The sequence below is a fragment of the Diabrotica virgifera genome, chromosome 8, assembly GCF_917563875.1.
Source record: "Diabrotica virgifera virgifera chromosome 8, PGI_DIABVI_V3a".
In the NCBI taxonomy this organism is placed as follows: Eukaryota; Metazoa; Arthropoda; class Insecta; order Coleoptera; family Chrysomelidae; genus Diabrotica; species Diabrotica virgifera.
This window is the reverse complement of record NC_065450.1, coordinates 80,904,225-80,928,670: the sequence shown is the minus strand read 5'-3', so window position 1 is coordinate 80,928,670 and position 24,446 is coordinate 80,904,225. Positions and strand designations below refer to the sequence as shown.

Below are 24,446 nucleotides of genomic sequence, written 5' to 3'. Positions count from 1 at the left end.
CCCGAAGTATATGTGTAGCCTACCCGCATACTGAGGTCGCGAGCCGCCACTGGCCTGGCAAGGTCTTATGCTCTTCAGAATCGCCTGTCATTGTACACATTTCTTCTAAATGACTTACTCAAACACATACTTAAATTTAAACCTTACAGGAGAAAGTTTATTTTACCCCCTAAATTTGCACTTTTCGATTCACCTGGTAGATACACGTGCACCCCTGAGGCCTGCCAGGTCATGGTTTTTAGCCTTGATGTGCTATGAATTATCACTAGAAAAATTTCTAGCCTTACAGGACGACCGTTAGTCGGATGGTTCACTAGCTCTTAGACTAGTAGGGAATAGTCCAAGGATCCTTTTCTATATCATGCCGCTGTACCCTAAAACCTTGGGGGTGATTGCCACCCCATCTCGGGGGTGAGAATTTTTAATTAAATTTTAACTATGTAAATCGATAAAAAAGTAATTCTAAGAAAAAAATGTTTTTTACATTTTCTTCGTAAATCTAATATTTTTCGAGTTATTCGCGCTTGAAAGTAACAGTTTTTCGTCGAAAAAATCGACTTTTTTGGAGGGTTTTTTGAGAATACCTCAAAAAATATGCATTTACTCAAAAAAAACTGTAGATAGCAAAATTGTATCTTTTAGTAACACAAACTAAATTCTTTTTCTATAATATCCTTAAGACCAATACAAACCGAGATACGGCATGTTAAAAGTTAGCTTTTCTAGTCGAATGCATAATTGAAATATTCAAAGCCAAATAACGGGAAAACTTTGCATTTTTCGAGAAAAACTTAAATTATCTTTTTTCAAGTATACACTTAAACCTTTCAAAGAATATTTATAAAAAATTTCTAACATGAAAATAGAGCGACTTATGATCAAAAAAGTCGGTACCTGCTTTTCTCTACGAAAAAATCAGTGAAAATAACCCCCTAACCACCGTCCAAATTAAAAATTGGTCTTTACCTTTCTGTAATTCCTTGTATATTTGTATTGTCAATACACCCGAGAAGTTTCACCTATTTAAATGGCCTAATTTTAGAAAAATTGAAGTTTAAATAAAAGTTTATTTTTTGCAATTTCGTAATTTTTACATTTTACTTCAAAATATCTCCGAAAATACTGGAGATACAAAAAAAATGATAGACTACTAAATTGTAGCTTTTCTAATAGCTAAAATTATATTGTTCGTTCATAGATTTTCATTACAGTGAACAGTTACAGTAAAATTAAAAAGTAAGGGATCTAACGGAATTTAATTTACACAGTCTTATAGTTCTTCAAATCTCCTACAAAGTCATTTTTGAAAAAACCTTTTATCCCCAAAAATGAAGGAGCTATGTTTATAAAACGAATTTTTTTTTTCGAAATATTCGAATAGTCCGCTTATGGAACATTTTCAACGCATGTATAATATACATACCACAGAACTGGTTCGTATACTGGAAGATGACTTAAAAACTATTTGTATTTGTACTTCCACATATTTGTAAATTCGTATTTTTGTGTAAATACAGGTTTTTGTAATTCTTTAATTCTACTTTTTTCTGTATCTATTAAATTATCTACTTATAAAAGTTGTAATGTTCTTAAGGGTGGTTTTTATGGGTTGAAATATTATATTATATCCTGAAGCATTAAACAATCATTATTTTTATCCAATTAAAACCAAATTTTACCCATATTAAAGTTTACAATGTTTTTGTATAATTTTTGAGAATAAGGAGTAGTTTACACCCCTAAAAATAATCAACTACCTTGAGCATGTTATAGAATATGAAGTACAGGGTGAGATGATCCTAATCCCAAATTTTTATGTAAATCGATGCAAGCCGAAATTATTCTTTTATAATAAGTAATTTTTTATATATAGCTCCAACAAGGGTGGTTTTAAGGGTTAAAATATTATGATAGTATATCTTAAAGCATAAAACAATCATTATGTAAATAATAAGAACCAAATGTTGATAATATTAAGGTTTCAAATGTTATTTTATAATTTTTTACAATTAGCGGTAGTTTTCACCCTTAAAAAACCAAAAGCGTACAACGGCTCAATATAGAAAATGAACTAGAGGGTGAAATGAGCCTAATCCCAAATTTTTGTACAAATCGATGCTGGGCGAAAAAATTTCGAGGTTTTGCCATTTTTTCAGTTTCATTTCCTCGACTATTGTAACATAATCACATTTCTTTATGAACCTATTTTAATTGCAGGTAAATTAGTATCTACAAGGTGGGCGAATTTACGAGATGCCTGGTTGAGAGCAACTAAAAATGAAGTCAGAAAATCCGAAGCAGGGGCGAAGTTTTCAAAACCATATATATATAAACGACAGATGAGCTTTTTACACAAAGCCTACAAAAAGATTAACCGCACTCATGATTCTCGTGAGCCTAGATCACCGATCCTCCAGAAGCGTCTAGCATATACATTTGTAGAGACACCGGCGGTCAGAAAAAAAGAAAAAAGGCCAGAGGTACCAATGCCACGTACTTCCAAAAAGCCCATGAGACCAATGCCGAGTAGTTCCAAAAAGCCCATGACCCTTGATGACAAAATGAGCCTGTTTTTAGATAGCATGCTATCAACAGACAAACGTGAAGAACATCCAATGCTCTCTTTTTTCAAAGGTGTTCTGCCGAGTGTCACGTCTTTTGACGAAGATGAAACTTTAGAGTTTCACTCAGGCGTACTGTCACTGATCCAAAAAATTAGAAAACAGCGTGGAGGCCGTTTATAATCATCAAATTAGGGGTGGCATTCACAGTCAGAGTCACAAAACCATAATGTGAACCTCCTAGCGAACCAGAATATCCTTTTCCGGATGGATATGGATATTCGACACGCCAAACCGTCGAACCAGCATGCATCACCTGCTTGGTCAGTACAGTCTTCCTCTACTCAAAATTTTTTAAGAATGCCTACTAATTTTCGTCTTCAAAATTATAAAATCGTTAAAGTTTATCTAAATAAATATGTATAGGCTAAAACTGAGTGCTTTATTTTTTCTATTAAACAAATTAACAAAAAATATAATTTAGTAATATATTTTAGTAATATTTTTAATATTTTCAATATTAATAATTTACTATTAGGATTGAAAACTACTTCGTCTTTCATCGTCACCTACTATCATCAATTCAGTTGCAATGGGTGGGAAAACCTCTCGATGCGAATCAGTTGAAATATGGAGAACAGTGCCTACGTTCTTTACGATGAAGGCTCCAATAAGAGCCGAAAATCGCGATTCAAGGGACTGGACTGCACTCCGTATTCTAATTGAAAAGTAAGATTGTTTTGCTTTCGCATTGCAACTGAATAAAAATGGTATATATTTTTATTTTATAGTCGTATTACTCCGTAGAGTAACTGGGTGCATTTTTCCGTTGGAACTTTACCAGCTGCAGACGGGTGATGTGAATTGCATAGTGTAGAATTCCTTCCCTCTCGTCTTCACTGCAGCATCCATTTGACTTGCAAATTGTAGAAGTCTTGGAGGTGTCACCAGGAAAGTGTACCAATAAGTTTTCAATTTAAAAATCTTTTAATAATATTTTTAATATTTTCAATATTAATAATTTACTATTAGGATTGAAAACTACTTCGTCTTTCAATGCCAGATGGCGCTAGCCACCTACTATCATCACTTTAGTTGCAATGGGTGGGAAAACCTCTCGAAGCGAATCAGTTAAAATATGGAGAACACTGCCTACGTTCTTTCCGATGAAGGCTCCAATAAGAGCCGAAAATCGCGATTCAAGAGACTGTACTGCACTCCGTATTCTAATTGAAAAGTAAGATTGTTTTGCCTTCGCATTGCAACTGAATAAAAATGGTATACATTTTTATTTTATAGTCGTATTACTCCGTAGAGTAACTAGGTGCATTTTTCCGTTGGAACTTTACCAGCTGCAGACGGGGGATGTGAATTGCATAGTGTAGAATTCCTTCCCTCTCGTCTTCACTGCAGCATCCATTTGACTTGCAAATTGTAGAAGTCTTGGAGGTGTCACCAGGAAAGTGTACCAATAAGTTTTCAATTTAAAAATCTTTTAGTAATATTTTTAAAATTTTCAATATTAATAATTTACTATTAGGATTGAAAACTACTTCGTCTTTCAATGCCAGATGGCGCTAGCCACCTACTATCATCACTTCAGTTGCAATGGGTGGGAAAACCTCTCGATGCGAATCAGTTAAAATATGGAGAACAGTGCCTACGTTCTTTCCGATGAAGGCTCCAATAAGAGCCGAAAATCGCGATTCAAGGGACTGGACTGCACTCCGTATTCTAATTGAAAAGTAAGATTGTTTTGCTTTCGCATTGCAACTGAATAAAAATGGTATATATTTTTATTTTATAGTCGTATTACTCCGTAGAGTAACTGGGTGCATTTTTCCGTTGGAACTTTACCAGCTGCAGACGGGGGATGTGAATTGCATAGTGTAGAATTCCTTCCCTCTCGTCTTCACTGCAGCATCCATTTGACTTGCAAATTGTAGAAGTCTTGGAGATGTTACCAGGAAAGTGTACCAATAAGTTTTCAATTTAAAAATCTTTTAGTAATATTTTTAATATTTTCAATATTAATAATTTACTATTAGGATTGAAAACTACTTCGTCTTTCAATGCCAGATGGCGCTAGCCACCTACTATCATCACTTCAGTTGCAATGGGTGGGGAAACCTCTCGATGCGAATCAGTTAAAATATGAAGAACAGTGCCTACGTTCTTTCCGATGAAGGTTCCAATAAGAGCCGAAAATCGCGATTCAAGAGACTGGACTGCACTCCGTATTCTAATTGAAAAGTAAGATTGTTTTGCCTTCGCCTTGCAACTGAATAAAAATGGTATACATTTCTATTTTATAGTCGTATTACTCCGTAGAGTAACTAGGTGCATTTTTCCGTTGGAACTTTACCAGCTGCAGACGGGGATGTGAATTGCATAGTGTAGAATTCCTTCCCTCTTGTCTTCACTGCAGCATCCATTTGACTTGCAAATTGTAGAAGTCTTGGAGGTGTCACCAGGAGAGTGTACCAATAAGTTTTCAATTTAAAAATCTTGTAGTAATATTTTTAATATTTTCAATATTAATAATTTACTATTAGGATTGAAAACTACTTCGTCTTTCAATGCCAGATGGCGCTAGCCACCTACTATCATCACTTCAGTTGCAATGGGTGGGAAAACCTCTCGATTCAAATCAGTTAAAATATGGAGAACAGTGCCTACGTTTTTTCCGATGAAGGCTCCAATAAGAGCCGAAAATCGCGATTCAAGGGACTGGGCTGCACTCCGTATTCTAATTGAAAAGTAAGATTGTTTTGCCTTCGCATTGCAACTGAATAAAAATGGTATACATTTTTATTTTATAGTCGTATTACTCCGTAGATTAACTAGGTGCATTTTTCCGTTGGAACTTTACCAGCTGCAGACGGGGGATGTGAATTGCATAGTGTAGAATTCCTTCCCTCTCGTCTTCACTGCAGCATCCATTTGACTTGCAAATTGTAGAAGTCTTGGAGGTGTCACCAGGAAAGTGTACCAATAAGTTTTCAATTTAAAAATCTTTTAATAATATTTTTAATATTTTCAATATTAATAATTTACTATTAGGATTGAAAACTACTTCGTCTTTCAATGCCAGATGGCGCTAGCCACCTACTATCATCACTTCAGTTGCAATGGGTGGGGAAACCTCTCGATGCGAATCAGTTAAAATATGAAGAACAGTGCCTACGTTCTTTCCGATGAAGGTTCCAATAAGAGCCGAAAATCGCGATTCAAGAGACTGGACTGCACTCCGTATTCTAATTGAAAAGTAAGATTGTTTTGCTTTCGCATTGCAACTGAATAAAAATGGTATACATTTTTATTTTATAGTCGTATTACTCCGTAGAGTAACTAGGTGCATTTTTCCGTTGGAACTTTACCAGCTGCAGACGGGGGATGTGAATTGCATAGTGTAGAATTCCTTCCCTCTCGTCTTCACTGCAGCATCCATTTGACTTGCAAATTGTAGAAGTCTTGGAGGTGTCACCAGGAAAGTGTACCAATAAGTTTTCAATTTAAAAATCTTTTAATAATATTTTTAATATTTTCAATATTAATAATTTACTATTAGGATTGAAAACTACTTCGTCTTTCAATGCCAGATGGCGCTAGCCACCTACTATCATCACTTCAGTTGCAATGGGTGGGGAAACCTCTCGATGCGAATCAGTTAAAATATGAAGAACAGTGCCTACGTTCTTTCCGATGAAGGTTCCAATAAGAGCCGAAAATCGCGATTCAAGAGACTGGACTGCACTCCGTATTCTAATTGAAAAGTAAGATTGTTTTGCCTTCGCCTTGCAACTGAATAAAAATGGTATACATTTCTATTTTATAGTCGTATTACTCCGTAGAGTAACTAGGTGCATTTTTCCGTTGGAACTTTACCAGCTGCAGACGGGGATGTGAATTGCATAGTGTAGAATTCCTTCCCTCTTGTCTTCACTGCAGCATCCATTTGACTTGCAAATTGTAGAAGTCTTGGAGGTGTCACCAGGAGAGTGTACCAATAAGTTTTCAATTTAAAAATCTTGTAGTAATATTTTTAATATTTTCAATATTAATAATTTACTATTAGGATTGAAAACTACTTCGTCTTTCAATGCCAGATGGCGCTAGCCACCTACTATCATCACTTCAGTTGCAATGGGTGGGAAAACCTCTCGATTCAAATCAGTTAAAATATGGAGAACAGTGCCTACGTTTTTTCCGATGAAGGCTCCAATAAGAGCCGAAAATCGCGATTCAAGGGACTGGGCTGCACTCCGTATTCTAATTGAAAAGTAAGATTGTTTTGCCTTCGCATTGCAACTGAATAAAAATGGTATACATTTTTATTTTATAGTTGTATTACTCCGTAGATTAACTAGGTGCATTTTTCCGTTGGAACTTTACCAGCTGCAGACGGGGGATGTGAATTGCATAGTGTAGAATTCCTTCCCTCTCGTCTTCACTGCAGCATCCATTTGACTTGCAAATTGTAGAAGTCTTGGAGGTGTCACCAGGAAAGTGTACCAATAAGTTTTCAATTTAAAAATCTTTTAATAATATTTTTAATATTTTCAATATTAATAATTTACTATTAGGATTGAAAACTACTTCGTCTTTCAATGCCAGATGGCGCTAGCCACCTACTATCATCACTTCAGTTGCAATGGGTGGGGAAACCTCTCGATGCGAATCAGTTAAAATATGAAGAACAGTGCCTACGTTCTTTCCGATGAAGGTTCCAATAAGAGCCGAAAATCGCGATTCAAGAGACTGGACTGCACTCCGTATTCTAATTGAAAAGTAAGATTGTTTTGCCTTCGCCTTGCAACTGAATAAAAATGGTATACATTTCTATTTTATAGTCGTATTACTCCGTAGAGTAACTAGGTGCATTTTTCCGTTGGAACTTTACCAGCTGCAGACGGGGGATGTGAATTGCATAGTGTAGAATTCCTTCCCTCTTGTCTTCACTGCAGCATCCATTTGACTTGCAAATTGTAGAAGTCTTGGAGGTGTCACCAGGAGAGTGTACCAATAAGTTTTCAATTTAAAAATCTTGTAGTAATATTTTTAATATTTTCAATATTAATAATTTACTATTAGGATTGAAAACTACTTCGTCTTTCAATGCCAGATGGCGCTAGCCACCTACTATCATCACTTCAGTTGCAATGGGTGGGAAAACCTCTCGATTCAAATCAGTTAAAATATGGAGAACAGTGCCTACGTTTTTTCCGATGAAGGCTCCAATAAGAGCCGAAAATCGCGATTCAAGGGACTGGGCTGCACTCCGTATTCTAATTGAAAAGTAAGATTGTTTTGCCTTCGCATTGCAACTGAATAAAAATGGTATACATTTTTATTTTAAAAAATATAATATTAATTTTACAGAAATAACAGGCAGATATCGAGCACTCATCATCATCATCGTTTAACTCGGATAACTCCAATGCTGGCTATAGGTCTCACTCAGTCTTTTCCATGTATTACTGTTTTGTGTTGTTTGCATCAAATTTTTTTCGATCCGTTTTATGTCATCAGACCATCTTGTTGGGGGACAACCTCTACTTCGATATGCTTCTTGTCTTGGTCTTCAGTGTATTATTCGCTGTATCCATCTGTTATCCGACATTCTAGCTATGTGCTGCACCCAGTTTCACTTAATGTTCAGAATTCTTACTATGGCATCTGTCACGCCTGTTTTCTGTCTTTCTTTTTTTTGTAATCCGATCCCTACGAGAAATGCCTAGCATCGAACTTTCCATGGCTCTTTGTGTAACACAAATTTTATTTCTTATTTTCTTAGTTACTGTTAAAGTTTCTGCACCATATGTAAGTACTGGCAACACGTACTGATTAAAGACTTTTCTTTTGAGGCACATAGGCAGTTCTGACTTAAGGACATAATTCAGCTTGCCGAATGCCACCTATGCGGCGGCTTAGTTCGCACTTTTGATTATCTCTTATTAGGCGTATCTCATGCCCAAGTACTTATAATAGGTGGTTTCTTCGATATGCATGTTATTTACTGAAATCTATTCGCTTAACATAAGATTTGTCATGATTTGTGTTTTTGTGTGGTTGATTTTTAATCCAACTTATAGGGAGACTAGGTATAGTTCCTCCGTTGCGATACTATAACATCGATGCTGTCAGCAAAAGGAACAATATCGTCAGCGAACCTCAAATAACTAAGAAGTATTTCTCCGTTGACATTAATTTATTTTTCACTCAGATTGGCGTTCCTAAACATATGCTCTAATAATGTTGTAAACAATTTTGGTGAAATTGTGTCTCCCTTTCGCACTCCCCGTTTTATTTTAAATGCGTTGGTTTTTTATTTTGCCAGTTTCTTTGATGATCTATAGGGCACTCTATTAAGCTTTTTGATAGTCAACAAATATCAGGACTAATGGCTTGTTATATTCAACACTCTTTTATATCAAGTTCTTAACCACTTGTAAATGATGATTAGTTTTATATCCCGCTCTAAAACCTGCTTTCTCTCTTGGCTGATAGAAATCCAACTTACCTCCCAGCCTATTGGTAATAACTCTTGTGAATAGCTTATATACTAGTGACAACAAGCTAATGGGTCTGTAGTTTCTAAGGCCTCTGATATCTCCCTTCTTATGAAGTAAGACGATTCCGCGTTGTTCCACTACGTCGGTGTTTTATTAAATCTTGCACAAGTATACTTTCGCTCCTACCGCATCATCAGTGACATATGTGTTTTTAGACAAGGCGAAAACGGCGGGTTCGTTGGGAAAAATGTTCCCATGAGATTCTTTTGCATAATTACATTCGTGAGAGATCCCAGAATAAGGTTCAAGAAGTCGCCCACGTGAAAAGTGGGGCAAATTTTTTTTAACAATTTTTTTTTATTCAAATTGCACAAATCAATATTTTTGGCTCGAACATTTTTTTTGTAGGTTTTTTGGACCATTCTGGATAAAAAAGGTCTCTTATAATTTTTCTCTGTTGATCGTTTTCGAGTTATAAGCAATTTAAAATTGAAAAAAAAAAAAAAACGAAAAATGGCGATTTTCAAGGCATAATAACTCGGTTAAAAGTTATTATTATTAAAGTCAGAAAGTGACTAAATCAAAGTTTAATGCCCCCTCTACAAGATCCCGAAGAAATTTTAGTCATTATTTTATTATTAAGCTGTTATTTTTAAGTAATAATATTGAGCGCCATGCACGTGGTAGCCAGCCGTAAATGCTGAGTGCGAGAGAGATGCCACTCCGGCAGTCCAATTGTGCATCTTAGCGAACGGCTCCATGGGCGAGAAATTGACGCTAGCAGTAGCCGTAAAACGAACTTAAGGTTCCACGGAACGGAATAGGAATAGCCGAACTGAACCGACTACGCACAATTCCTGTAGTCGGTACAGTTCGGCTATTCCTATTCCGTTCCGCGGAACCTTAAGTTCGTTTTACAGCTACTGCTAGCGTCAATTTCTCGCCCGTGGAGCCGTAGCCTTACTTGTACTCACATTACTGCCGCCTGCCACGTGCATGGCGCTCAATAATATTACTTAAAGATAACAGCTTAGTAATAAAATAATGACAAAAATTTCTTCGGGATCTTGTAGGGGGGACATTAAACTTTAATTTAGTCACTTTCTGACTTTCATAATAATAACTTTTAACCGAGATATTAAGCCTTGAAAATCGCATTTTTCGTTTTTTTTCAATTTTAAATTGCTTATAACTCGAAAACGATCGACTTTAGCGAAAAATTATAAGAGACATTTTTTATCCAGAATGGTCCAAAAAACCTACAAAAAAATTGACCGAGCCAAAAATATTGAATGTTGCAATTTAACTAAAAAAAAATTGTTAAAAAAAATTTGGCGCACTTTTCAGGTGGACGACTTCTTGAACCTTATTCTGGAATGTCTCACGAACGTAATTATGCAAAAAAGTCTCATAGGAATATTTTTCCCAACGAACCCGCCGTTTTCCTCTTGTCTATTTAAACGTATTCATTTTTTCGAGGCCTAAAAAAACTAACAAATATTTTTGAAAAATTTAAACGCAGAATGAAATATTACATTATTTCTAAGGGCCGAAAGTCCCTGAAAACTTCTATAATGTTTATATTGAAAAGTTGCAGGGGTGAAAATATAAGAGAAAATTTAGTTTGATTTTTAGTTGCAAATATTTCATTCAAAAGAAACTTTTTATTTATTTTAAGGGACGTTTGGCCCTCGGTAATAACGTAATATTTCATTCTGCGTTTAAAATTTTCAAAAATATTTATTAGTTTTCTAAGGATTCGAAAAAATGGATACATTTAAAACACATTGAAATTTTTTACATGCGACATTTTGCGCCTTTTCCCTTAAGACATAACGTAACACGCACTGGACAAAGGATAAACAGATTAAAATTTATATTACCTAATTCTCCTTAAGGGTACCCCATCCATTGTATTAGTGAGGCTTTTGTGCTCCTTTTTAATAGTGCATTTTTATGGATTCATATGAGGTAATTTCGAATGCTCCCTCTATGTCAATGAAAGCGCAAAGAGCTATTTCTTTTAACACTATTGTTGTTTTCAATGGTTTCCACTAGGGAATTCACAAAATGGATAGTGGATTTGCCTGTCTGGTATGCAAATTGATGTTTGTGGAGCGCTTTTCTAGTTAGAGTTTCGCTTCTTATGCAGAAATCTATTAGTTTCTCCATTGTTTTTAGGAGAAAGGTGGTGAGGCATATGGGGCTATAAGACTTAGGTTCGTTCGTAGGACGTTTCCCCTTCTTTGGTATAAATGCTAGTTTTTCGTTCCTTCAAGTTTTTGAAATTGGCTCCTAGAACAAGCCTTTTTGGAGTATTGCAGCAAATATTCCATCCTTGCTCGGATATTTAAAAGGTTTGAAGCTTAACCCGCCAATTCAGTTTTGTTTTTTGTAAAGATTTTTTCCGCAAGCTGCATGCCGGATCTATTGAGGCCCTTTGAATCCTCTGCCAGGTGGGTGCTTTGCCGTATATCTTCTAGTATTTATTGAGCCAGGAAAATGAGGCTCTAAAAGCTCTCTAATAGTTTCTACTAGTTTCTCAGTATAGTCACCATTTGGCTTTTTAATCAGTCCGATTTTATTTGTGTGACTTTTTCAGAGAACCTTTGGAGTCGTTATGCAGGTGCTAATTCTGTTATCCCTTTGCACAATTTTTTTCAGGAGTTCTTCGTTGATTTTATAAGCTCTTTGTTGTACTCAGTAAGGGCACTTCCGTCGGAATTGCAACTACCTGTACATTTTGCCCTATTGAAGAAGTGTCTGACCTTTTCTGAAGTTTAACCAAGTATTTGTTCTACCAGGGAACATCCCTAGTAACTGTTTTATGCTTCAATGGGCAACTTGATTCGTATGCCTTTATTATGGGAATTTGAAGTTGTCCTGAGACTCTATTTAGTGTCGAGCAACGTATCGAGTCCTCAATTTCGCTTCTTTCGAGAGGCTATAAATGAAAGCTTTAAAAACTTTAAAAAATGATGTTTCTATAACAATCCTACCACCGGATAAAGAAAATGAAAATGTAATAATGGATAAAATACAATATGAGGACAAAATTATAGGACCTTACACCAAATTAACGAAGGATCCAACTAAGACACTGGAAAACAAAATCTATAGAACTTTATTTAAATTTAAAAATGATCTAACGTACTATCAAAGAAAATTACACATTTTTATGGACTACCGAAAATTCATAAAGCGATTATTCCACTTAGACCCATTTGTAGTACCATCAATTCTCCTTGTAGTGAACTATCAAAATTTTTATTAAATATTATAAAACCATTTGCAAATAATATTGACACATTTATAAAAAATACACAACATTTTTTAAACAAATTATCAAATATTGAATTTAATCCAAATAATATTTTATGTAGTAAGTTTTGACATAAACAATTTATTTACAAAAGTACCATTAGATAAAACTTTAAACATAATCAAAACGAAATTAGAGAATGATAATAGATTAACAACTAGGACAAGACTAAATGTATCAGCTATAATGGAGTTATTGACATTATGTAATAATATTACCTATTTTCAACTACACTGCGGTGCAAAATTAACCGGACACCTTAAAAATGGGTCATTTTTGATGTCTGGAATTTCCTAAACCTGTTGTCCGATTTAAGTGATTTTTTTAATATATTATAGCCTTATTCTGTAGCAATATCGATGTAATAGTATTTTTGCAAAAAAGTTAAATTTTCATTGTACCAGGTGTACTAATCAAACTGTGTTTTTTTCTCAAAGTTCGCATCACCCTGTGGAACATTCTAGCATTTATAAAATACTGAAATTAAATGCCAACTATAGCCTGATGTTTTCTCAACATTTTGTTTTTTAATTCATTCGCTTACATTGTACCATACAAAAGTTAAGTACTTTAACAACTAGCCATGTTTTTCATCAATACAGGGTGTTTTAAATAAGTATGGCCAACTTTAAGGGGAAATTCTGCATAAAAAAATAATGAAAGTTTGCTTTATAAACGGTAGACTTCCGAGAACGGTTTCCGAGATAGGGGTGTTGAAATTTTTATTACAAAAGAACGATTTATTTATTGCTTTAAGACCGGTTGAGACATGCAAATGATATTTGGTCGGTTTTAAGACGTAGTTATTGCACATTTTTTGACATACAATTAAACATTTAATATTCACCATTGGCGCACATACGGGTAATATAACCGATCATATTACCCGTATGCGCGCCAATGGTGGATATGAAATTCTTACTTGTACGTCAAAAAATGTACAATAACTACGTCTTAAAACCCACCAAATTTGCCTTAAAACCCAAATCTCATTTGCATATCTCGAGCGGTTTTAAAGCAATAAATAAATCGTGAGTTTGTAAGAAAAATTTCAACACCGTCTATCTCAGAATTTGCGGACATAGGTTTTTAAAGCAAACTCTCATTATTTTGTCATGTAGAATTACCCGTTGAAGTTTACCACACTTATTTAAAAACACCCTGTATTCATGAAAAGCATGGGTAATTGTTAAAGTACCTAACTTTTTTATGGTCCAACATAAGAGAATGAGTCAAAAGATAGAATTTTGAGAAAACATGAATGTATAGTTGGGTTTTAATTTCAGTATTTTATAGATGCCAAAATATTCCACAGGGTGATGCGAAGTTTGAGAAAAAAACAGATTAATTAGTACACCCGGTATACAATGAAAATTTACCCGTTTAGTAACAATATTATTACAGCGATATTGTTAAAGAATAATGGTATAACATATAAAAAAATCACTTAAATCGGACAACAGGTTTAGGAAATTCGAGACATCGAAAATGACCCATTTTTAAGATGTCCGGTTAATTTTGCACCCCAGTGTAAGTAATAAATTCTATGAACAAAATTTTGGTCTAGCAATGGGCTCTTCTTTATCTCCATTATTGGCTAATATATTTATGGAGAATATCGAAACTAATATCATTTCTAAACAAAATTTTAAACCCACAGTACGGTGGAGATTTGTAGATGATGTGTTTTCAATATGGCCTCATAGATCAGAATTGTTGGATACGTTCCTAAATATTATAAACGATCAATAAGAGACAATAAAATTTACAATGGAAAAGGAATATAATAACACTCTGCCTTTTCTCGTTGTTTTTCAAAGAAGGATGCTGGATATGATACAGAAAACCAACACACACCAATAGATATCTCAATTACAAATCAAATCACAATATCAACGTTAAAAAGGGAATCATTAAATCCTTATATGATAGAGCCAAAATTACTTGTTTTGACGAAAATTCATTGTTAGAAGAAAAACAATTGTTAACGTGTGTTTTAATAAAAAATGATTATCCTGTTATGTATCGTTTATAAATAAGGAATTGTCAAAATTGGATCGAATAGAACAGAACAACGTAAAACGGGTTCCTATAACAGCCACAAGAAATAATACGAGAAAAATATCAATACCATATATAAAAGGACTATCCGATAAACTTAAAACAATAGGAAATAAATTCAACATTTCAACAACATTCAAAAAAACAAACACGTTGAGATCTATTCTATCTAAAACTAGACCTAACATTGAACAAGAAAGAACAATGAATTGTATTTATAAAATACCTTGTAAATGCGAACAATTTGATTTAGGTAAAACATCAAGACCATTAAACGTTAGAATAAGTGAACATCAGTCTTATATTAAAAATAGAGAATTTGATAGATCTCAAATATTTCAACACATGTAGGATAATGAACATAGAGTTCAGTGGAGAGACTCAAGTATGGTCATGAAATAAGCAGATAGTAAAAAGAGAAAAATCAAAGAATCGGCTCTAATTATGCTAAATGAAACCGATTGTGTCGCAAATTCCTCGGTAGAATACAGTAGGATGTGGTTACCTATACTGAAAGAGGAAGTCAATAGAAAGAAACTACCGTGATTAGTAAGTCAGTAACATATCGAGTTTGTACATATTTTATATTTCAGTATTATGTATACAATATCTATGTATTATTAATATTATTTAAAATTTAAAATATTAAAGTCGGAATTTGGTATTAGATTTGAGAGTAAACTAAATGTAAGCCCAAATACTTACGATGTCGGGATAGCATCACAAGGTTTTTCCTGGTTTTCCCTCGTGATTTACTATGGAGTCTCTAGCGCGAGAATTTTACTGTCACCATTGCATGTGGTTGTCTTTTTAAAGACAGATCACATGCTATGATTTTTATGGCGGATATTCTTGAGTTGGGTTGATTTCATGTAATCAAATGAACTATCTTTTGGTAAAGTCGTTCCAGGAAAGCAAAACATCAATATTGGCAATATCATTTTAAAGTCTCTACTTTAAAATATATAATACATGTCTGAAGTGACGATATAAATGAGTCAGATTAAATAAATTATTAGAAGAATTTTTTACTAAGCAACAACATTTTTGTTTAATTTAGTATTATTTTGTATTTTGACAACAACACCCAACTTAAGCGTCGAAACGTTAATAAAATCATTTTCTTGGTAAAATTGTGGCTTTTCTCCCATTAAAAGTAGTTGATTATAAAAATGCCACAAGTAAATAGCTTAAGAACAACATTAGTAAAGTTAGTACTAGTAAATACTAGTAAGTCAATTTACTAAAGTAAATCCAGTTTGTATTCTATCTTTATCTAAACTTTATCAAAAGCCTGGGCAACATCAAGAAAAACAGCCAAATATATATTTTTCCTCTAGAGATGTTTCTTTTTGATAAGTGATTCTGTGAACCTGGTCTAGTATTGTGTGATTATTTTTGCTCTATTTTAGGTTTTAATCTTTTGAATAGGAGTTTTTCAAGCAATTTGGAAATCACTGGAAGCAACGATATTGGTCAATATTATGTTACTCCATTTTGATTTTTCCATTTGGCATCTGGGGAGGTATTTAACGCGTTGGCTCCCACAATGTTAAAAAAATGGGTGACTACGGCCAATAGGCTCCTCTTTATATGCTATTGAGACAATTACGGTGTATCATGAAGCTGATATCGAAAACAACATGATACTTGGTCGTATGCGTGCCCACGTCACGAGGCTGCCTAACGTGACAACTACGGTGTGCCACGCGGCTATTATTAAATACAACATGAGACACACCATTTGTGTCTCACGGCAGCCAACGTGTTAATGCTCTTAACACTGCATAGTAGTGGCGTTATAAATCGATTTTAATTTGCAATAATAGAAAATTGGTATTACTTACCCTCCACAAGTCTCTAAGACATCTCCTGCCTAGGGTCCCACTTCTTCTTTAAGTACCGTGCACAAATTTTAGGCGTGAGTAGCTTCCATGACAATTTGCCGATATCGTTCTCGATCTTGCGCTGCATGTAATGGTTGATCTGCTGAAAAGCCACTCCATTGACGAAGGTTTCGGAACCATGAACATTTCTTCCTACCAATTCCTCTTTTTCCGCCGATCTTTCCGTTGAGTATTAACTGAAGCATCCTGTATCTGGTACCTCTCATTATATGACCGAGATATTCAAGTTTTCTTCTCTATTCAAGAGAGAAGTTGAGGACTCCCACACCAGATAATAAATTACTTTCTGTGCGATAAAAAATAAGGCGCAATTTTAACCAATTTATTAAAAAAATGAAAAAACTAATTTCTAGGAGACTTTCTAGGTTCCAACTTTGACATCCATATGTCATGATAGGAAGGATGCAATGGTTGAACTATTTGCTGATTCTTGTTTCCTATGTACATTCTTATATTATCTAAGCATCCTCATTTACGCCACATGAATTCGTTGTTCGTTTTCTTTTAATTGTCCCACATTTTGGGGTGGTGATTTTTTTCCTGGTTAATCGATAATAGTAAAAAATATATCCACAAGGAAAAATTTCCTGTAGCTGGCTGTGTACCATTAATTACAAGTAAATTTAATGAAAAAATTTCCTTGGTAAAAGGTATATTTATTTAAAAACCCTTAAAAGGCCACAAATATCACAACAAAACGTTTTTGCTCTCTAAAAAGAGCATCATCGGTGTTACAAGCCTATCATGCTGAGCCTCCCAAAAATACAAAGGCAAAAATTTTAAAAGTTAACAAAATATCATACAGAAGTAAAAACTCCGTTTGTACAATGGTATAAAAAAGTTTATTAAAAACCATTAAAAGTCATCCAAAAGGATTCGCAAAACGTTTTCGATCTAGAGCAGATCATCTTCAGTACCTAGAACGAATTATTTCCACGTTAGAATGAATGCAAAAGGTTAAAATTGTGACTAGTTGAAGAAAAAATATGGTAATACTTACGTTCTGCTTAGTACATGAAACTAGCAACCTTATAAAATTGGTAACATCGAGAAATGTGGTTTACATCATACTTATATAATATTTATAGCGATTCCAAGTCGATGTTAAAAGATTGAATGTGTTAGGAGTGCTCAAAGGGCAACATGGTTCCCTGCTCGATAAAAACTTGTGGTTCTTGCCAGTTCAATGAACACAGACCAACAAAAGTGAAGGAGATTTTCCCATTGATTTTAACAAAATATCTTACATGATTAAATAAATTGTGGAATCCAAGAGATGGATATAATCTATATGCATAAGGCCCTAGGGCAACATATGACTCCCTCGTGTGGGTTGCTAGGTAATAATTAGGTCATCAGATACTCCACATCTCATTGGGATTATATCCATCCATTGGATTTCACAATTTATTTAATCATGTAAGACATTTTGTCAACTTTTAAAAGGTGTTTACTAGTCCAGAGAAATAAGATTTTTCTCGTGACACATCCCCCTCCAGGCCGAAACCAAATTTTTTGAGTAGTATGGACATCTATAATAATAACCTTTATGTTTCCTGCAGCCGATTTTGATGATATACGTAGTTATAAACAAATGAAAATCAAAAAACGCTAAATTTTCGCTTTTTTCGTCTATTACTAAAAAGTGAAAAATTTTAAACAAATTTGAGAGTCATAAACTGATAAATCATATAAAAAACTGCAATATGGCGTCCGTTGCTTATGTCTATGCTTAATTTTTGCTTAGAAAATTGGAAAAGAAATCATAAATTTTGAGATTATATAAATGTTCACAACTTATGTAAAAATTAAGTTAGAACTTTCTTATTACACAGAATGCTGAGACTTCTGGTGCTTAAATTATATTCTAAATTTCAACGCAATTGGTCAAATAGTTTAAAAGTTATTAAATTTGTTTATCCCAAAGTAATGTTTTTTGCAACACTATAAGTCAGAAAACGATTGGGTTATAGTAACACTTCGGACAGTTTATGAAAGAAGAAGATTTATGCTATTAACCCAATTAAAAAAAATGACAAAAAATAATTTTAAATAGTGTAAAATTATTTTGCAAAAACATGTTGATTTTTTGCTTATAAACAATTAGAATAACTTTTGAACCGTAACCTGTAGAAAATTTCCATATTTAGAAAGACTGAATTTTAATACACATTTATAAAGAAAAACAATTATCCTATGACAATTAGGGACGAAGTTAGCACCCTTCTTTTTTTAATTCACAGCAGCTTTATTTATAACAATTAAGAAATAAAATTAGCCGCATTTGAAAGAACATACATCAAAATTTTAACTTACCAAGTATACAAAAGATTTCCTTTCAAGGAAATCGTCCACAAAGCTTAAAATTTTGCCCCTTAAAATCGGCCAGCGTTGAAACTTGGGTTAGCGTTGAGAGGGGGGAAGGAGCTGTTAACTGTATCTCTGGTTCTCGATTATTTATTTCGCTGTTTCTTTTTTTAATTTCTATGTACTTTTTACGTACATTACGAATAGGCGTTATTTAAATAAACTAATTGTTATATACACTATAAAATTTGTTTATACAATTTTTTTTCAATTTTTTAAATAATATTTGATGTAACTTTTATTGTAAAACGTACATATTAGTTTTACAGGGCGTAACAAAAATACATGTCATAAATTAAATCACATATTCTGGGACCCAAAATAGATCGATTGGACCTAACTTACCTGAATACAAATATGCACATAAAAAAAGTTATAGCCCTTTGAAGTTACAAAACGAAAATCGATTTTTTCCAATATATCGAAAACTATTAGAGATTTTTTATTGAAAATGGACATGTATCATTCTTATGACAGAAACATCTTAAAGAAAAATTATAGTGAAATGTGTGCATCCCATAAAAATTTTATGGGGGTTTTGTTCCCTTAAACCCCCCAAACTTTTGTGTACGTTCCAATTAAATTATAATTGTAATTATAATTATAATTGTGGTACCATTAGTTAAACTCACTGTTTTAAAACTTTTTTGCTTCTTAGATTTTTTTCGATAAGGCAGTTTTTATCGAGTTGCGGCTTCGTTTTTAATATGTTTACATAAAGATTTTATGGGGGTTTTGTTCCTTTACACCCCCCCCCAAATGTTTGTGTACGTTCCAATTAAACTATTACTGCGGTACCATTAGTTAAACGCAATGTTTCTAAAACTTTTTTGTCTCCCAGTATTTTTTCGATAAGGCACCTTTTATCAAGATTTGGCTTCTTTTTTAATATGGTTCAAAACATGCCTAAAAATGTAAATTATAAATAAATTTTCATACGATTACCAAGTCTCCATAATCGTACTTAACCATATTTAGAAATATGTAGTGGATTTGACTAATATTCAAAATATCTCAATAAAAACTGACTTTTCGAAAAAGTACTGAGAGGCAAAAAAGTTTTAAAAACATTGTGTTTAACTAATGGTACCACAATAATAATTTAATTGGAACGTACACAAAAGTTTGGGGGGTTTAAAAGAACAAAACCCCCATAAAATTTTATGGGGTGTCAAAATTTTACTATAATTTTTTTGTAAGATGCTCCTGCCATAAAAATACCACATGTCTATTTTCAATAAAAAATCTCTCGGAATTTTCGATGTATTGCACAAAATCGATTTTCATTTTGTAACTTCAAAGGGCTGTAACTTTTTTTATGTGCATATTTATACAACGGTAAGTTAGGTTCAATCGAACTATTTTTGGTCCCAGAATATGCGATTAAATTTATGACCTGTATTTTTGTACACCCTGTAATTATTATACACTAATCCTATTCAATTATTCCTAAATCTAACATTGGCTTATAATTGAAAATAAAAAATTTCAAATAAACTAGGTTTTATTTATTGATAAACATGCTACTAGATATAAACGAAAAATGAAATGTAACAAAATTAGAGAGAGGATAAAAAGAACAAAATTATTTTCAGAAATTTTCCACAATATTGTAATAATTGTATCTTACAAGATTGAAAGTTATAATTTTAAGATTGCAAAAAAAAACAAAAATTAAGATATTTCATATATTTTGGTATTATAACAAGACTATTAAAATAAAATTAAAGGAGATTTATTTAGGAAGACTTGTATTTTTATGAACAACGTAACAATTATCAGTTAGCCATTAATTTAATATAAATTATTGTAAAGTCAAGTGCATATGCAAAATATCGTAAAAGAATTTCCAAAAATTGTTTACACAATTTACATAGTTATTTAAATAACCACTTTATTAACAAAAAATATATCCGTAACGTACGCAAAGAGTACATACAGATTAAAAAAAGAAACTCCAAAATATATAATAGTGGAAGATAGAGGTTTTGGTTATCGAAGTCCATAAACTATTTATATCTCTGTACCAACAAGTACTCGGTGCAACCAGTTTTGCAAGAGCAGATAGTTTATTTTAATAAAATATCTGGTATAAAGAAGATCTTTTGATCGAATCGGTACTAACGGTTCTTAGCTTAATTTCCAACCCCAATCAATTACGTTTATGTCTTGTTTGGTGGTTTTGTAACTTCAGTTTTTCATTCATCTAATAGCATGTTTACCAAAAAAATAAAACCTAGTTCATTTGAGATTTTCTGATTTCTATAAATCAACACTATTTTTAGAAACAATTGAATGGGATAATTTGTTTTTTCATACTTTAAATTATTACTAAGTTTAATAAAAAACTATGTATTATTATATTATTCATAAATATACATGTTTTGTGATTAAAATTACTTCAAATATTATTAAAAAAAGTTGAAAAAAAATTTTTAAAACAAATTTGATGGTGTAGATAACAATTAATTTATTTAAATAATGCATACTCGTACTGTACGCAAAAAGAACATATAAATTAAAAAAAGAAACGTCGAAATCCGTAGGCGAGAACAAGAGATACAGCTAACAGTTCCTTCCCCCTTCTCATCGATCTCCCAAGTTTCCAGACCGGCCGATTTTCAGAGTCACATTTTGAAGCCTTGTGGACGATTTGTTTGAAAGTATTTGAAATATAATATTTGGTACATTAAAACTCCGTAGTATGTTCTTTCAAATGTGACTGATTTGATTTCGAAATTGTTATAAAGAAAGCTGCTGTGATTTAAAAAAAAGGAGGCGGGCAACTTCGTCCCTAATTGTCCTAGGACAATTTTTTCTTTTTTTAAATTTGTATAAAAATTCAGTCTTTCTAAATATGAAAAAATAATTTTTCTACGGGTAATGGTTAAAAAGTTATTCTAATTGTTTATAAGCAAAAAATCGACATGGTCTTGCAAAATAATTTTGCGATACTTAGAATCATTTTTTGTCATTTTTTTTTTTTAATTAAACTATTAGCATAAATCTTCTTCTTTCATAAACTATCCAAAGTATTACTGTAGTTTCATCATTTTCTGACTTATAGTGTTGCAAAAAAGTTAATTTGGGAAAAACAAATTAAATAACTTTTAAACTGTTTGACCAATTATTATGAAATTTAGAGTATAATTTAAACACCAGAAGTTCCAGCATTCCGTACAGTAAGAAGGTTCTAAGTTAATTTTTACATAAGTTATGAATATTGGGAATATTGGGAACAAGGGAAGCTTTGTTCTCAATGTTAACATTACTTCAACGATCATGGGAAGTACAGAAACCAATTTACGTCTGCTTTATAGATTTTGAAAAGGCGTTTGATAGAGTTCAACATGATAGGTTGTTTGAACATCTAGAAATGATTGGAATAGATGATAAAGATCTGAGACTTTTACAACATCTATATTGGAATCAAGAAGCTTCTATTCTGGTAGACGGCAAAGAAACAGACAAAATTTGCGTTCAAAGAGGTGTCAGACAAGGTTGTGTGTTATCCCCAACTTTGTTTAACGTATACTCATAAATAATTTTTAATGAAGCCTTGGAAGGACAATGTGGAGTTCGAATCGGGGGAGAAACTATTAACAACATCAGATATGCAGACGACACCGCGATCATGGCTGAAAATATCGAAGATCTTCAATTCCTTATTGATCGAGTCACTAGAGAATGCTCCAATAACGGACTTAACATAAATGCAACAAAGACAAAGTTACTTGTGGTTAGTAAACAAGACGTCGGCCCTATGCAACTAATTGTCAGTGATGAATCAATAACAAAAGTTAACCATTTTAAATACCTAGGATGTTGGATAAACGAGACACTAAATCTGGATGAAGAAATTAAAACTCGTATAGAAATTGCAAGAGGAGCATTTATGAAACTTAGATCTATTCTGAGCAACTCTCAGCTGAATTTACAACTAATAATCAAGTTCCTAAAATGTTATGTGTATCCTGTATTATTATATGGATGTGAAACCTGGATCATGAAGGTTAACATGATGAACAAATTAGAAGCCTTTGAGATGTGGTCGTATCGTAGAATGCTCAGAATATCTTGGGTTCAACGCATTTCAAACAGAGAAGTCTTAAACAGAGTAGGTCAAGGCGAAGGTGACTTAATGAAGATGATAAAAAAGAGAAAACTTGAATATCTGGGGCACATAATGAGAGGTAGCAGATACAAGATGCTGCAGTTAATACTCAATGGAAAGATCGACGGAAAAAGAGGAATTGGTCGAAAGAAATATTCATGGCTCCGAAACCTTCCTCAATGGACTGCCTTATCAGCAGATCAATTGTTACATGCCGCACAAGATCGAGAACGATATCGGCAAATTGTTATGGAAGCTACCCACGTCTAAAAATTTGGGCACGGTACTTAAAGAAGAAGAAGAAGATGAATATTTATAAAAACTCAAAATTTATTAATTATTCTGCAATTTTCTAAGCAACCAATGAGGATAGATATATTCAGCGGGCGCCATATTGAAGTTTTTTATATGATTTATGAGTTTCTTACTTACAAATTTGTTTAAAATGCTTATAGTCTAGTAAAATAAAATTACACTACCTGTAAATCAAAATGTAAATTCGTACAGGTTGAAACAAATTTTATATCAAAGCTTAGGTGGGTACAAAAAATATTTTCAAGAAAGTATCCAAATCATACAAGGGGATCATTGTAAAAATAATTAAAAAGGGGTCATTTTTGCAAAAAAATTACTTTTTTAACTGCTGAGGTCACTAAATTACTAATGAAGGTCTATAAGATTGTTTTCTGCAAAGCTGAAGGGAACATCATTCAAATAAAATTTACTAAATTAAATTTGACCCCCTATTTATTTAAATAATTATACATAAATCTTTAAAAACAAATTTGCAAAACATTATTTTTACCGTCTTAAATAAGCACTACAAAATATCTTATTTTACACGAGAAGTTGCACTATGTTATCAGTATTAAATAAAAAAATTTGGTCCAAAAATATTTAATATTTTTTGAGATATTGAATTTGTTTACTAAATGTTACTCTATTTTCAATTGCAAAAACGCGGTTGTTGTCAAAAAAATATTCACCTGTATTAAATCTTATTATTTTTATTTTTATGTATATTTTCGATACGTGTATTAATAAATTCAAATTACAATTAAACTTCCCCCTAAAATGGCATTTGAAAATTATTCAAATTTGTTTATAATTTGTTTTTTTAATAACGTCGCGGGGATTAAATATTTTGAAATGCCGTTTCAATAATTGGGTTCCTGGGAATTTTTCACTAATTAACAAATTTTTTTGTCCTTTTTTCCTCTTCTTTTTTTTTCTTGGAGTTATATTATACTACGGGCCCTTTTAGGGTTAAGTTTCATTAAGAATGTTGAATTTCTAAATTGTAGATTCTAGACCTAAAAATATTAAGATTGGCCTAAAATTACTTAAATAAAATGTGGCTACTTACTGAGTTACAGGGTGTTTTATTTAAAAATTTAAAAATGATTTTTACCAAGTACTTTCAAACTACTTGACGTATCCTTATCATACTTGACAGAAAGTGTGGGTACTATACAGTCTACTAAATTGTGATAAATAGAAGTTTCTAGCTACTACCAGAGGCGTACGACAGGGGATAGTTAATGGTTGACCCTTCCCAAATTCTACGCCACTGAGGGAATTACTATTTTAGCGAAATTT

General features: G+C 32.9%; 2 protein-coding genes across 3 annotated transcripts in view; both read left to right on the top strand.

Moving 5' to 3' along the window:
* The window catches only part of LOC126890432 (uncharacterized), a 40,828-nt gene extending 37,834 nt beyond the window's left edge, over positions 1 to 2,994 (top strand). The window contains exon 2 of the mRNA XM_050659356.1: positions 2,218 to 2,994. Within this exon, the coding sequence (XP_050515313.1) occupies positions 2,218 to 2,744 (527 nt within the window). The 3' untranslated portion in view covers positions 2,745 to 2,994. The remainder of the gene's footprint in view (positions 1 to 2,217) is intronic.
* Positions 1 to 24,446, top strand: part of LOC126890431 (uncharacterized) — a 502,412-nt gene that overhangs the window by 221,186 nt on the left and 256,780 nt on the right. The gene's annotated exons all lie outside the window — the stretch shown is intronic.